The 16,705-nt window shown below is 40.9% G+C and overlaps 1 protein-coding gene and 1 long non-coding RNA gene across 4 annotated transcripts in view; one reads left to right on the forward strand and one right to left on the reverse strand.

The window, feature by feature from the left end:
* Positions 1-446: 446 nt before the first annotated feature.
* E2F7 (E2F transcription factor 7) overlaps positions 447-16,705 on the forward strand; it is a 53,581-nt gene continuing 37,322 nt past the window's right edge. Inside the window, exons 1-5 of the mRNA XM_053585183.1 lie at positions 447-493; positions 666-922; positions 1,645-1,737; positions 6,827-7,102; positions 15,303-15,471. Coding sequence (XP_053441158.1) covers positions 890-922; positions 1,645-1,737; positions 6,827-7,102; positions 15,303-15,471 — 571 coding nt within the window. The 5' untranslated portion in view covers positions 447-493; positions 666-889. The remainder of the gene's footprint in view (positions 494-665; positions 923-1,644; positions 1,738-6,826; positions 7,103-15,302; positions 15,472-16,705) is intronic.
* LOC128581877 (uncharacterized) overlaps positions 15,134-16,705 on the reverse strand; it is a 43,512-nt gene continuing 41,940 nt past the window's right edge. For all 3 annotated transcript variants that reach the window (XR_008378933.1, XR_008378931.1, XR_008378930.1), the window contains 2 exons: positions 15,491-15,655; positions 15,134-15,324 (listed from right to left, as the gene is read on the reverse strand). This is a non-coding gene — a long non-coding RNA (uncharacterized LOC128581877). The remainder of the gene's footprint in view (positions 15,325-15,490; positions 15,656-16,705) is intronic.

Below are 16,705 nucleotides of genomic sequence, written 5' to 3' on the forward strand. Positions count from 1 at the left end.
CAAAAGGGAAGGCCAAGAAACATTTCCGGACTTACAAAAAAAAAGTTAAGTTTAAAATAACAAAATACACCAGCTTCGGCTCGCATCTAACCCGCGCGCCATCTGCCCCCAGCCGTAACCATGGTTCACGTGTCACCCCTGCGTTCGGGGTTAGGGACTTCGCCCAGGCAAGTCTGGACAACTCAGCTTCCGCGGAGGTTACCGCGGGCGGGTGGAGCGGGGGAAGACGGGGTGGCGACAGCAGCATCCAGGGCACGAAGATCGTTTTTCCAAACCCCATCTGCTTCCCCCCCCCGCCCCCGGCTGTGCCCGCGGTCTCCCGGCGCTGCAAACCGCGGGGAACTGAGCGGGTCTTTTATGCATAACAAAAGAGCTCTCCCCTTCTCCTCCTCTTTCTCCAGCCCCCGCCCCTCACCGCCCCCACCTTGGCTTCCCGCGGCCGCCCAAGCCTGGGTCCCCGGCAAGAATTGGCTCCCGGGCTCAAGGTTTCCAGGTACCCGGAAGGGGGTGGGGGGTGCGGAGGCCGCAACAATTGGGCGGGTGAGGGCGAAACGCGCGTCCCAGAGCGCCAAGACTGTGAGGGGCGGAGAGCCCGGGCCGTGCGGCCTGCGATTGGCAGGGGCTGCCCCGCCGGCCGCTGCTGATTGGTGGATTCTCAAATTCAGTCTCAAGGCGCCAGAGGAGGTGTTTTAGCGGGGACTGGGATACAGGCTGGAGTCGCGCTCTGGGGTTCAGAGCGCTGGCGCTACCCGGGCGCTATCTGGTCTCCGCCAGTACAGGGCACTTGGCGCGGGTATCTGCGCGCCACGCTCTCCCCTACCGATGTCGCCGCCCAGCTGCTGATCGCCGCACCCCCTTCCTGCATCGGTGTGGGGCTGAGGAGGTCCGGATGGAGGCGGGAAGCCTCCTTCGCAAAACCGGAGTAAGTAACCGTGCAGCCCCGGCGACCGTGGGGAGGCGGGAATTGGGGGTGAAGGGACCCCTCCCGCTCCTGCTACCGGCCTGCGACCTCTCTGCTCTCCCGGCTGGTGGGAGATCAAGGTATTTCGATAGCTGCACTGGGAGCTGGAGGTCTGTGCCGGGTCCAGCTCTCCTTCCAGCCGGGCAGTAGAGAGGACTTACCCTTCCCCACGATTGGGGGTCCTCATTGGAAGAGTTTATTTTGGGGTTCCGCTTGGAGGCCAGAGAAGGGGCCGTGCTTAGCTCTCAGTGGGTTTGGTCTAGCGATCAGGTTTCCTTCCCCTCCAATTCAAACCCCCTCAAAGTCGAATTCCTCTCAGTTCTTTGCGCCAAAATTAACTGACCTGGGAGACCCTGTGCTTTTCTGACAGATTTCCCCACACACTCGTGACTTGTAACTTTATTTTGTCTTATTGTTGTTTTTTAAATATATATATAAAGAATTACTATTTTTGTTGATTTTATTTTCTTCCCAGAATTTCAGTAATTGCTAAGCATACTTTAGGTGTTCATGTGAGTTTCCGAGAGGGTTGGAAGGTGTCTACAATACTGGAAATTCCCAGAATGAGTTTAGGGAAGGGGAAGTTCAGGTTCACAAACTAGTAATAAATACATAGATATTTTGTTGGAAGAAAAAAATAATCTAGTTGTAAGATCATTTTCTAAAGTAATTTTGCGTTACAGATGGAGGTAAATTGCTTAACACTAAAAGATCTGATCAACCCCAGGCAGTCAAGACCAGCTTTTGCAATTGAAGAGGGAGAACATGCACAAAAGGTAAGCAGGCTAGGATGGTGAGGTCTAATCCAATTAGGTGTTCCAGAGTGCCACTTGTATTTGTTTTATAAACATGGTAATTAATTTCAACGAATATTGTGGAAACATACTTTTTTTAAATGGAGCCATCCAAATCATTATTGTTGCAGTTGTATGGTCAGTCATTGTGCTGTAGAGAAAGAAGCCAGGTTAAGTGTAATGTTGGAACCAATTATGCAAATCAGAGATATTATGCTGGACACAGCAGTCAAAAGTTTGTAATACAGTTGTCAAGGGTGGTTCAGCTAATGCTCTGTAGGAATGTTAAGCCTCAGTTCCCAGAAAAAAAGACTTTTGTAGTTATAAATACTGGATTATTAAAGTTCTGTGAAATGTCTTCATATCAATGAACCAGCTTCTAGAAGCTATTCCATTCACCCAAGAGCATGACCTGTGCCTTCCATCTAAGGAGGTAAAGTGACTCAGCCCACCAGCAAACAGTGCTACTGATAGCATTTCCATGAATGCTACTGAGCCATTCCTTCCTTTTGTGTATCAGTGTGATTTGTAAGACTCAAGTGGTATCTTCAACATTACAGAGTAAAACTGTAACAATGTCTGAAGTCTATCTGAGTATTTTTAAGTACAGGCAAATAGATTGAACAAGTCCAGTTTTAGAAATTTGGGGTATCAACCTGTGAATAGCAACCTCCTTGGGCACTGAACTTCCCGGGGGCTCTTCTCTTCTATAGGTCTTACTTTAAGGCATCAGTGAAACTGCCTGGGAGTAAAGCACCTGTTACATGGGCCTTGAAGAATATTTGACACTTGTTAATATTGGATAGGTGGGAAATTGCTTTTCCATGTAGGGTTTTTTGTTGTTGTTTGTTTAGCATTTTGATTTATTTTTGTTAGGAAAAGTAGTACATGTAGTAGTCCCCCTTTCCACAGGGGATACATCCAAGATGCCCAGTGGATGCCTGAAACTGCGTAGTACTGAACCCAGTTGCTGTCAGTTGGAACAGGTTTTGGTTCATGTTTTCTACCCACAAATGTAATGCCTTTTCCATCTTAACTAAGCCTTGAAAGAATGTATAACTGTACATTTCTATAAAGTATAAGTCAGTGTTCCACTTCTGTACTTCTGGGTCAATGACTTTTATCAAGTACCTTCAACAGGTCCCTTCTTCTCTAGCATAAGTAAGTGCTGTGCCCAGTTGAACATCCACATTTTCATGGGTGTACAGGAAAACTCAAATGATGCAAAAGATATTGGGAAAGTGGATACAATCTTTGGAATGATAGAATGTATGAGCAGAGATCATGTCCCTTCAAAAAGAAGGCAAGTGAAGAAAATAGTGCTTCTGCAGAGATAACATGGTACTAGGAAGGACTTTTGTCTCTTTTTCAAGTTGCTAGGAAGTAAAAGAAGGTGGTTTTCTAGGGATGGTGAGAACATGATGTTTGGAGTCACAGGGCCATGGATTTGATTTCATGCTTCATCATTTATTAGCTATTGAACAAATATACTTTCAAGATGTTTCAACAAATATGTATGTTCTGGATACTAAGGATGTGGTCATTTAATGAGTCTTATAGCTTCCCTAAGGCCATTTCCCCCCATTAATTAGAAGTGATATATAGTACTTCCCCTGTTGGGTTTTTTTAAATCACCCATCAGCCCATATTCTTCACACTATTGAATCAAACTGTTTACCTGAAAATGAGTTTGATGCAGGCCCTGCCCTTTGTTACCAAAAAGACTTTCAGGGACCCAAATGTCTGAGTTACTCTATGGGGAGTTCTAGAATGACCCCTTATTGGGGCAAGGAGGCCAGGCTTTTACACGTTAGTGCCAGTTCTGTTAGTTATGAGTACTGGATAGGCCTCCCAGGAAGGAGTATGATCCTAGATGACTCAGCTCTCTTTCAGTCCAGTTAAGACTGTAATGTTGGCATTACTTGCGGGGGGAATGAGTCATTCATTTCTAAGAAGATCTGGGTGCATCCCAGTGTCCACTACACAGCTGGGAAGCCTTGCTAGAAAAATCTTATGGGTGGATACTTTAGTCTGAAACCCTTATTTTATGCATATAGAAACTTGGGTTCGGACAAAGTGAACAATTCAGCCAGGATCAGAAAGTTACAAACAGAGCTGAGATGAAAATCAGGTTTACAAATTCCCATTCCAGTCCCCTTACCACTTCTCTATAAATGTCAGACAGACAGATGGAGCAGGGTATGGCCAGATTGCAGTTGACTTTCTGCCCACTTGAGACCTTAGAAAATGATTTGCTTGGCATTTTTTTCTCTTGCTGTAGAGGTGTAATGTAATCATAATCTACCATGTGCCCTAACTCCCCTCCTACTTTATTCATAAAACTGCAGTGAACATGTCAGAGTGTATGAATAAAATCATTCTGAGTTTTCCCTCTCTCTGGAAAAAGTAGGAACTCATCATTCCCAGGAGGGCAGGTATGTGGAAGCATAGAGAAGGCAAGTAAATCTCTGTCCACTCAGCGTGCCTGGACCACACCCTCTACCATGAGGGCACCTTTTGGAATAATGGGATAATTAAGGTACAGTGTTCTTGGCGCACATGTAATGGGCAAGGTATTATGCCAAAATTTGGGATGAATGACACCTATGAAACTTACTCCCTGACCTTTTGAGTACATGGTCTCATTGATATGAGACAGGCAACAAGTTAAACAGCAGTCCCATCCAGTGTAGGATATTGGCTCAAAGAGCCAGAGTGAAGGTAATAAAGAATGAGAAAGATGGGAAAGAAAATAGGCACAGTTTTATTGAGCACTTACTATAGGCCAAGGAACTATTCTCATAATCCTTGAGGTGGGCATTTTATGAACTTCATTTTCAGTTGAGAGAAATAAACTACAGTGAGGTACCAAAACTTGCCACACTCACTGCTGATAAGTTGCAGAGGCAGGTGGCTGGCCCCAGGGCCTATGTGGATAACTGCTTCCTCTTCCTAAATGCTGATGGGAACCCTGGCCATCTAGTACCTTTGGTTGGAACTGTGAAAAAGTAAATTCCTCCAAGAGAGGGTCATTTTTTTGTTGTTGTTTTTGTTTTGAGACAGCCTCACTGTCACACAGGATAGAGTGCTGTATGAGTGATCTTCTTGTCTTAGCCTCCTGGGTAGCTGGGACTATAAGCACCCGCCATGATGCCCTTTTGTTTTTTGTTTTGCTTTTTGTTCTTTTTCACTTTTTTATAGAGATAGGGTCTCACTCTTGCTCATACTGGTCTTGAATTCCTGACCTCAAGCAGTCCACCTACCTTGGCTTCCCAGAGTGCTAGAATGACAGGCATGAGCCACCATGCCCGGCCTGAGAAGTTCGTTTTTACATGTGGAATTTCAGAAACATCTGCCTTCAGCTGTTTTTTACTTAAACCAATGGTTTTACACTGAACGAAGTGGGATATGACCTTAGGCAAGTTATGTGATCTCTCTGTGCCTCAGTTTCTTCTTCTGTAAACTGGAAAAACAATAGGACCTATATGACAGGATTGGAGGAGGAAAGGACACGTAAAGGACAGGAAACAGGGCACGGCGTGTAGTAAACACTTTGTAATTTCCCTTGAGAGTTCCCTTTTTGGAAGGAAACCTTTGCCAGAATAGTGTGCCAGCAGGGACTTGTTAAAGGAGGTGGGTGGACCCCACACTCTGGGCTGTGGCAGGAGGAATCCCCATCCCCTGCACTTCCTTCCTGTTTTGCTGGGACAGAACGTTACCATGACTGGCTTACAGCCTCTGCTGATCCAAGCAACAAGATTAGCTCAGCTTACACAAACTCTAGTTCCTCCCAAACAATCTGTTACCTCTTCACATGTTGCTCACTTATAGGAAAGCACCTTCTGTAAATCACTACTCAGCCAAAATCTGTGCCTGCAGCAGCTTCAGAGTGATGCGTGTACAGGAAAGAGAGTGACAGATATTTAACTCAGCCACCTTCACAGTCATGTAAGACACTGCTGGCTGGAAGGGAATGCTATAGGAAAAGCAGAATCTTTTTTTTCTTGAACACTGAATTATTGAATCCTCTTAGTCTGAATTCTGTTGTTGAATATTTTGAAATTTATTTTAGGAGAATCTGTTTTAAATACTTGGTAGTTCTAAATTGGGTCCTATATACGTAGTCCTTTTTCATAATAGAACCATTGGTAATCTTTTCTTATAATTATGAAAGATCACATACTCAGAGCGGTGGTCTGAGGACAGGTGCTTTCCCACAAACTATTATCAGGCTGCAAAACAATTAACAGAACTTGGGAGTTAAGCACTTAGACACCTCAATAGCAATTTGATATTGCCACCAGGGCGTCTAAGCCCTGGATCAGTGGGCTTTTGTTGAACAAGCCAGTTTGAATGACAAACTCAAAGGGCAAATCTCATCTGGTGGGAGCTGCATATGAGTCCTGCGAAGTAAGATCACATATCAGTATGTGGGAGGAGCACTGCTCTGGGAGAATATTAGACAGCATGGCTGTCTAGGCTGGCTTAACGTGGTATTTTGTTGGATATTCTTCCGTTAACTGGTCCTGCTACTCATTGCTGTGTTAGCACTAGGGAACATTGAACTCCCAAAGCATAATTGCCCTTCACTGGTGAACCCAAGCTTGTAAATAGTCTTTTTAAAAAGGTGGCACTTAGAACAATGTGTTTTCAACCTATGTTGGCCTCATCGGACCTATTGCAAGCAAACACCAGTGACAGGTATGTTCGTTGACTTCTCCCACAGAGAGGCGACCACAAGTGTGTTTAAAAGGAGTATGTTTAAATAGATTATAATCTATTCCTCATTGGAAGCACCCTTTGATTGCCGGGAAGCTTTCTGTCTGATTTTCATTAGTCCTGTCCTGATACTTTTCAACCCCAAGCATCTGCATTTTCTTTTCTTTTTTTTTTTTTTTTTATTAAATCACAGCTGCGTACATTGATATGATCATGGGGCATCATTCACTAGCTTCACAGACTGTTTATGCATTTTCAAGTCTTAGTGAATGGTGGGAACAAAGTATGCTCTTAACTGCTAGCTACCCTTTCTCATTCTTGCTAAAAGGTCCCTTTTTTTGTCATTCGACAGGAAAATATATTTGTTGATCGATTGAGGATGGCCCCAAAGACGCCAATAAAAAATGAACCAATTGATTTATCGAAGCAAAAAATCTTCACTCCAGAGAGAAATCCCATTACTCCAGTGAAACATGCAGACAGACAGCAGGCAGAGCCGTGGACACCCACAGCTAACCTGAAGATGCTCATCAGCGCTGCCAGCCCAGACATCAGGGACCGGGAGAAGAAAAAGGGACTCTTCAGACCCATCGAAAATAAGGACGATGCGTTTACAGACTCTCTACAGGTACAGGCTGTGCTCCTCAAAGCTTTCATAGAACCTAAAAAATTTTACCTGATTATTAACAATTCTCGACTTTTCATCTCCTCTTAAACTGGCTATCTTTTTATTTATGGCAGATTTTTGGTCTGTTCTATTTTTTATAATGCATGCTTTCTTTTCTTCTGTATGATACTCTCTGGCCCAGAACACATTTAAAAACAATAAAATACATATATATATTTTAAAGTATATTTATTTCAGGTTTATGTGAGGGTACAAACAACCAGGTCAAAATATTTGATTTTGTCTTGTAATTATGTCCCCCCCACAAAAAGTTTGCCCAACATCCCCACCCTTCGCCCATTCAGCGAGAGAACCTCAACCTCCTCCCCCTCTCTTGTCACCCCTCCCCACAACTTGAAGTGAAATGAGTTTTTCTCCTGCGTGGGCATGCAATAGATCATCTGCTGGCTTCATATTAGTATTGAGTACATTGGATAATTTCTTTTCCATTCTTGAGACACTTTACTGGAAGAATGTAAAATCACCATCTTTTTATGGCTGAATAATATTCCATGGTGTGCATGTGCCACAATTTGTTAATCCATTCCTGAGTTGATGGGCATTTAGGATGTTTCCAGGTCTTGGCGATTGTAAATTGAACTGCAGTAAACAATCCAGTGCAAATGTCCTTAGAATAAAATGATTTTTTTTTCTTCTGGGTAGATGCCGGGATTGTGGGGTTAAATGGGAGGTCTAATTTGAGTTCTTTGAGGAATCTACATACTTCTTTCCAAAGAGGCTGTATTAGTTTGCAGTTCCAGATAAAATATTTTTAAAGTAATGATATTTAGTAATTTTGATTAATTGAAGGAATTTGGATTTTTTTTAATGCTACTGTGAGTTTTAGTTTTGTTCATGTTTTAAAGATGACATTAATCTAAATATTTTTGACTTGGGAAATTCCATTCTCACCTGTGCTCAGTGTGCTGGCTTTGGGCTTTATTGACATTAAGTCATCTTTAAATCCCCTGCCCTATGGAGAACCAGAGCTGTTGAATAAGCAGTTTGTCAGTACTTTTTAAAAAACTCAATGGTCAGGTGGCACCTATGGCTCAGTGGGTAGGCTCCTGGCCCCATATACCAAGGGTGGCGGGTTCAAACCCAGCCCGGCCAAACTGCAACAAAAAAATAGCCTGGCGTGGTGGTGGGCGCCTGTAGTCCCAGCTACTCGCGAGGCTGAGGCAAGAGAATCACCTAAGCCCAGGAGTTGGAGGTTGCTGTGAACTGTGATGCTACGGCACTCTACCGAGGGTGATAAAATGAAACTCTGTCTCTTAAAAAAAAAAAGAAAGAAAGAAAAGAAAAAACTTAATGGTCAGTGATTTTCATTGTTCTGTTAAACTTTTTCCCACATTTGCTAAGAAAAGTTTCTTGCAGATTTGAGTGTTCTTAGGTATTTTTCTCATTTTGGTGAATTTTTTTAAGCTATAAAAATTGCCAAAATTAAGAAATTGGGAGGGGAGAAGAAGATATCCTGAATCATACCTTGAAAGCACTAGAACAAAATGAATTTAATCGGCTGTACATGTCAGTGGAGTGGTAGAACTAACAGATTCTTTGATGTGACTAAATACAAATCACACGAGTTTTGACATGCTTCAAGTGAGAAAAATTGGATAATTCTTTTTTTTTTTTTTGCAGTTTTTGGCCAGGGCTGGGTTTGAACCAGCCACCTCCAGCATATGGGGCTGGCACCCTACTCCTTTGAGCCACAGGCGCCGCCCGATAATTCTTTTTTTAAGTCTGGGTTATTCTTCAGCTTCCTTTCCATTTTATATTTAATGTGGAAGGCACAAAGAGCTTGGGTTCAAATCACTAGCTAGGTGGCTGGAGAAAATCACTCAGGGTCTCTGTACCCTAGTTTATCATCTGTAAAATGGGGGTCGTAGTACCTGCCCTGGCTTGAGTAGGGGCTGCTCTAAAAAACGAAATACAATCAAGTGTGCTTTTTGCTGTCAAAAGCACATGCTGTCATAAATATTAGGTTTTGTTTTCTTTTTGTTGTTAGGACTCGAAAGCTAATTCTTTTAGGCATATTTTTTTTAAGTGACAAAAATATAGCATGCAATAGAGACTGTTACTGACCTCTTTCATAAGGTGACATCATTGATATTTTTGGTAGGACTAGTTGTTTAACATGCCCCTAAAACAATTAAATCTTTAATTTTTGTACCCAAGCTTTATAAGGAGATTTTAACTGATCTATCACTACTTAGAAATAAATGCCTAAAATTAAAAAGTTTATAAAACAGGCATTTAATATGTTTTTAAAATTGCCCTTTATTACCTTTTGATACACTGTTTGACCATATAAAATATACTTATCCTGTACAATCTCCCTCTCAGCCCGAAGCCCAGAACATTGCTGGGTTCTTTTTTTGTTTGTTTGTTTTTGAGACAGAGCCTCAAGCTGTTGCCCTGGGTAGAGTGCTGGCATCACAGCTCACAGCAACCTCAAACTCTTGGGCTTAAGCGATTCTCTTGCCTCAGCCTCCCAAGTAGCTGGGACTACAGGCACCTGCCTCACCGCCCGGCTATTTTTTGGTTGCAGTTGTCATGGTTGTTTGGCAGGTCCGGGCTGGATTCGAACCCGCCAGCTCTGGTGCATGTGGCTGGCACCCTAGCCACTTGAGCTACAGGCGCTGAGCCCAGAACTTGCTGTTAATTTACATCTGCCTCCTCCACAGGGTAACAGCGCCTCTAAATTTGTATTTATCGTGTTCCCGTCTAGTGTACTGCTTAGGTTTTCTTGGTTGGTTTGATTTGGTTTTAGGCTTCGTAAAATTGAAACCGTATGTGGTATACAGTCTTCTGGGGTGTGCTTTTTCTCAATCAATATACATCCTTAAGATCTGTCTGTTTTTTTGCATGTAGCTGTATACTCTTTCATTTTTCATAGCTGCAGGCTATTCCATTATATGAGCACAATTTATCTGTTTTCCTGTCTGAGTTATTTACAATGTAGGACTAATAGGAACTACACTGCTATGATATTCTTGTTTTTCCTGGAGTACATGTACAAGAGTTCCCTAGGTCAGTGGTTCTTACAGTGTGATCTGGGGACCACATGTCCACAAAGAATCTTTCAGATGGTTGAAGAGGTCAAAATTATTTTTATAATACTAAAGCATTTGCAATTTAAGCTGGCTCATCTTTTCCAATCATATACTGCAGTCTTCCCGGAAGTGTATGAGGTGGATGTTGGAACAGATTGAATACAAAAACAAACAGAAGAATGCAGTTCTCCTCTGTTATTCTAGACACTTAAAAAGATTGTTTAAAAATGTCGAAAACAGGCTCAGCGCCTATAGCTCAGCGGCTGGGGTGCCAGCCACATACACAGAGCTGGTGGGTTCAATCCAGCCCGGGTCTGCCAAACAGCAATGAAAACTACAACCAAAAAATAGCAGGGCAGGGTGGGGGTGCCTGTAGACCCAGCTACTTGGGAGGCTGAGGCAAGAGAATCGCTTAAGCTCCAGAGTTGGAGGTTGCTGTGAGCTGTGATGCTACAGCACTCTACCCAGGGCGACAGCTTGAGACTCTGTCTCAAAAAAAAAAAAAAGAAAAGAAAATGTCTAAAACGCTGACTCTTTTCTCACAAAACACATTAACCATCTCACTTTTAATTTCTTTCTTTCTTTTTTTCTTTTTTTTTGGCTTTTTGCCACTTCTCTGGTCATTTTATTTTTTTCCTCTTAATTGTTTTATTAAATCATAACTGTGTAGTAACCTTCAGTAGATAAAACCTACATAAACAAAGAGCTCTCTGTGGTCCTCGGTCATTCTTAAGATAAAAAGGGATCCTGTGAGCAAAAAGTTTAAAAGCCACAGCACTGTTTTAGGGTATGTACTTTATAGAATTGCTAGCTCATTGGATATGCAGTGACTCACAAGATAATGCCAAATTGCTTCCTAAAGTACTATTTCCTTCTGTCAGTAGTGTATAAATATCTATTGATCCACATTTTCGCTGACACTTGAAATTATCAAATTTATCAATCTCTGCCAATCTAGTGGAAATACAGTTTATATCTTTTTGTGGTATTTGTTCACTTTTCCTCAGGTACTCAAGAGGTTAAGCTTCCTTCCACATGTTTACTGCTCATCATGTCTTCCCCACTTCTGTGAAATGCCTTTTTTCATTGGGTTGTTAATTTTTTTTATACTGATTTCTTGGAGTTGATCATATTATATATTCTTTACCATTACTTTTTATTAAATCATAACTTTGTACATTGATGCATTTATGGGGTTCAGCAACCTGCTTTGATATACAATGTGAAATGCTTACATTGAACTAAGTAACACATCCATCACAATTATACTCATTTCTTAATATTGTTTTGAAATGTACCATTGCATCATGCACATTAGGTGCATTAGGTGAGGTTCCCCCCGCCACATACCCTCTCTCCTTCCATGTCTGCTCCTCCTCTCCCCTCTCTCTCCTCTTCCCTTCTACTTTCGGGACTATAGTTATGTTTTGCCATTCATATGAGTGTGTAGGTGATTATATATTGATTTCATAGTAATATTGAGTATATTGGATACTTTTTTTTTCCATTCTTGAGATACTTTACTAAGAAGAATATGTTCCATCTCCATCCAGGTAAACATAAAAGATGTGAAGTCTCCATCTTTTTTTATGGCTGCACAGTATTCCATGGTGTACATATACCACAATTTGTTAATCCATTCATGGGTCAATGGGCACTTGGGCTGTTTCCATGTCTTGGTTATTACGAATTGGGCTTCAGTAAACATTCTGGTGCAAATGTCTTTGTTGTAAAATAATTTTTGATCATCTGTGTATATACCTAGTAGAGGAATTGCAGGATCGAATGGTAGGTCTACTTTTAGTTCCTTGAGTGTTCTCCAAACTTCTTTCCAAAAGGGTCGTATTAGCTTGCATTCCCACCAGCAGTGTAGAAGTGTTCCCTTCTCTCCGCATCCACGTCAACATCTGTAGTTTGGGGATTTTGTGATGTGGGCTAATCTTACTGGAGTTAGATGATATATCAAAGCGGTTTTGATTTGTATTTCTCTAATGATTAAGGATGATGAGCATTTTTTCATGTGTTTGTAGAATTGGGGTTATTTATTCTTTTCTTATTGATTAGTTTGAGTTCTCTGTAGATTCTAGTTATCAGACCTTTGTCAGAAGTATAACCTGCAAAAATCTTCTCCCATTCTGAAGGTTGTCTGTTTGTTTTATTTACTGTGCTCTTGGCTGTGCAAAAGCTTTTTAGTTTGATCAGATCCCAGTAATGTATTTTTAGTGTTGCTTCAATTGCCCGGGGATGGGGGGGAAGCCCCTCACAAAATATTCTCTCAGGCCAATATCTTCAAGTGTTTTTACTCTTTTCTAGTATTTTTATAGTTTCATGTCTTAAGTTTAAATCTTTTATCCAGTGAGAATCCATTTTTGTTAATGGTGAAAGGTAGGGGTCCAGTTTCAGTCTTCTACAGGTCGCCAGCCATTTCACCCAGCACCATTTATTAAATAGGGAATCTCTCCCACTGAATGTTTCTGATAGGCTTGTCGAAGATCAAATGATGATAAGTAGCTGGTTATGGTTCTGTATTCTGTTCCATAAATATACCACTCTGTTTTTGTGCCAATACCATGTTATTTTGATCATTATAGATTTATAGTATAGCCCGAAGTCTGGTAATGTGATACCTCCTGATTTATTCTTATTTCTGAGTAATGTATTTGCTATTTGAGTTTTTTTCTAATTCTATATAAAACGAAGTACTATTTTCTCAAGTTCTTTAAGGTATGGCAATGGTGCTTTAATAGGGATTGCATTAAATCTGTAGATTGCTTTGGGTAGTATGGACATTTTAACAATGTTGATTCTTCCCAGCCATGAGCATGGTATGTTTTTGCATTTGTTAACATCTTCAGCTATTTATTTTCTCAGAGTTTCATAGTTCTCTTTATAGAGATCTTTCACATCCTTTGTTAGGTAAATTCCCAGATATTTCATCTTCTTTGGCACTATTGTAAAAGGAATAGAGTCCTTGACTATATTTTCAACTTCACTATTGTTAAAAGCTACTGACTTGTAAGTATCGATTTTGTATCCTGAGATGCGACTGTATTCCTTGATCACTTCTAAGAGTTTTGAAGTTGAGTCTCTGGGATTTTCCAGGTATAGGATTATGTCATCAGAGAAGAGTGAGAGTTTGATCTCTTCTGACTCTATTTGGATACCCTTGATCGCCTTCTCCTGCCTGATTGTGATGGCTAAGACTTCCATTACTATGTTGAATAGCAGTGGAGACTATATTATATATTTTTGATACTACACCTTTGTCAATTATATATGTCACGTACATATTCTTTCAGTTTGGTGATCATCTTTTCTTTCTCTTTACTGTTTCCTTTTGATGGACGGAAGTTCTTAAGTTTAACATAGTCCAGTGTAGATATTCTTTCTTTTAAGGGTAATGTTTTTTGTGTCTATTTAAAAAATCTTTCCCTATCCCAAGGTTAGAAAATTATTTTCTTCATTTAAAATTTGCTTTATTTGTTCATGTGTTTAAGCATTTGGAACTGCCTCTGTGTATGGCGTGAGTCGAGAATAGATCTTCGTTTTCTACACGGATGATCAGTTATCCCTGCACCATTTATTCAGTTCCTTCTCTTCCCCCCAGTTGGCAATGCTACCTCTTTAATATGTCAAAGTTCCATATATGTGTTTTGGGACTATTTTCTGTACCGTTGGCCAACTTGTTCATCCCTACTCCAGTACTCTATTGTAATACGCCTTCATGTCAGGTAAAGTAGGACCCTCAACTTATTTTTCTTGAGCATGTGGGCTGTTTTTGGCTCTCTGTTCTTCCATATATGTGTACTTTAAATTGCATTTAATTTTAATTTCATTGACTCTATAGATTAATTTGAGAAGAATTAATCTCTTTATGATACTGAGTCTTTCTATCTATGAAGATAGTATATCTAAGTTTTAAATATTCTTTAAAATCTAAATTTTACTATTCTATGCAAATAGATTTTGCAATATTTATTCCTAGCAACTTTTTCATTCTTGTTGCTGTTGTGAATGTTCTCTTTTCGATTCATTTGCTGTTATTATTGTATAGGGATGCAGCTGATTTTTAAAAATATATTGTCTTGTATGCAACTACCTTTTTAAATCCTGTTATTATTTTTAATAACTTCTCTTAGATTCTATTAAGGTTTTTATGTGAAAAATGATATATCTTCTGCAGAATGAAGTTTTGTTTATTCCTTTTTGGTGCCTGTGCCTCAATTTTTTTTTCTTGTCCTTATGCATTGATTAGGGTCTAATTTGATATACAGGAGGAGAAGTGGTAATGGACATCCTTGTCATTTTCCTGATTTTACAAGAAGGCCTCCAAGGTTTTCAAACATTAAGATACATGTTTACTATTGTATTTTCATGAATATACCTCATGGAAAAAGTTCTCTCTTATTCCTAGTTTTCTAAAAGCGTTTTTGAAAATCATGAATGAGTGTAAAATTTATCAAATGCTTTTTCTGAATCTATTGAAATAATCATTTCACTTTTCCCCTTGAATCTGTCCATTAAAAAGATTTTTACTTTCTTGAGGCTTGAACGGAGCCCCGTTCAAAGATGGGTTGACAAGACCAGGATTCTAGTTCCATGAATAAGAGAGAATAAGATTTAACTGCCCTGGTGCAGTTTCATCAACCTTTGGTTAATTGTAAAATGTAAAACAATTTGGAGACATGATGCAGGCCAGTGCATCTCAAACTTTCATGTCAAGAGGGATCACCCAGAATCTTCTGACAAGGCAGATTCTGATACAGTAGGTCTGGGATAGGCCTGAGATTCTGTCTTTAATCAGTTTCTGGCAATGCTGATTCCATGGGTCCAGTGAGCACACTAGTAGCAAAGGTGTAGCTACTTACAAATAACTGCATTTTATTCATTTTTTTAAAAACGTTTAATGGAATCAGTTTCTCAAATTACAAAGGAGAAAAAATTCAGTCCAGACAAGGCAACAGGTAAAATATATAGAAAATTCGATTAGAATATATATGTTTAGATTGAGAGGTCCCCTCAGTTTGCCAATACCAGCTGTTGGAATTTCTCCATTAGGATGTTGACCGTGACGTCTTCCTCTCCCTTCTCTCTGCCCTCTGTAGCTTGATGTTGTTGGGGACAGCACTGTGGACGAATTTGAAAAGCAGAGGCCAAGCAGAAAACAGAAAAGTTTAGGCCTCCTGTGCCAGAAGTTTCTAGCTCGCTATCCCAGTTATCCCTTGTCGACTGAGAAAACTACCATCTCCCTGGATGAAGTTGCTGTCAGTCTGGGTAAGTATCACGAGGTTACCTGGAGGCTTGTCTCCGAGAACCGTGGTAAACTGGTTTCCTTGGCAGGCCAAAGGCTTCCGGTAGGGGGCGCCCTGCAAAAAAGGATGAGGACAGAGAAACAGGCAGAGCTTCCTTCGTCATGATCGAATTTCTCTTCATTATGCATAGACTTTCAGGGAGCCTTCTAGACATAAGGACCAAATAGAAACTCAGTTTTATTGAACCTTACAAAATATTCTCATAATAGGCAATATCTTTATGAGACTTACATTGCAATGAGTATCTCGTATTTTAAATTCATCTTGCTTTCAACAAACTCAAAGAATATTTAGAAATAGCCTGCTTTTCATGTTTTATAATGTTTCTAGGAGTTCAGAACTGGGCGTGGTGGCACATGTCTGTAATCCTAGCATTGTGGGAGGCCGAGGCTGGTGGATTGCCCTGAGCTCAGGGGTTCTATACCAGCCTGAGCCAGAGTGAGACCCCCGTCTCTACAAAAAAAGCCGGGCGTTGTGGTGGGTGCCTGTAGTCCCAGCTCCTCGGGAGGCTGAGGCAAGAGAATCGCTTAAGCCCAAGAGTTGGAGGTTGCTGTAAGCTGTGATGCCACAGCACTCTACCGAGGGCCACAAAGTGAGACTCTGTCTCAATAAAAAAAAATAAATAAAAGAAAAAAAAAAGAGAGATGAACATTATTAAGCTTAAAGCCCTATACCATGATCATCACAGCAAGCCTATCCAACTAGAAAAAGCACATTTGGACATGACTCAGCCAAACCTTATAAGAGGGATATGTGCGTTCATGTGGCCGGAGTTTGCACTGCAGGATGCGGGCAAGGGCTGTAAATGGGTACACGGCTGCTTCAGCACAGCGACCCCTGGTGGGCATGATTGCAGTGGGTTCCAGGATGAACGTATCGTTGACAGTCATTACTTACGCGCAAATCACAGCGATTTGAAAATGTCAGGGTGCCCCCTTAAAAAATGGGAAGGTTTTACGTTACAGAATAAAAAGAGATCAGCTAACTAAATAAAGATAAGTCATAATTCTTATTTGTTTCTTAGTTCTACTTCTTGCATAACCTGGAGGAATGGGCCCTAATAAATGATAATCAGTCTGCGTTATTCACGCTGATAGCTAAAAAGATTTTGGTTGCTGGAAACGGAAATGATGAAGAAGCAGTGGGTTGTGATGGGAAGACCATGGCCTGGGCTTTGAATCAGACAAAGCTGGATT

Source organism: Nycticebus coucang, chromosome 3 (assembly GCF_027406575.1).
Source record: "Nycticebus coucang isolate mNycCou1 chromosome 3, mNycCou1.pri, whole genome shotgun sequence".
NCBI lineage: Eukaryota > Metazoa > Chordata > Mammalia > Primates > Lorisidae > Nycticebus > Nycticebus coucang.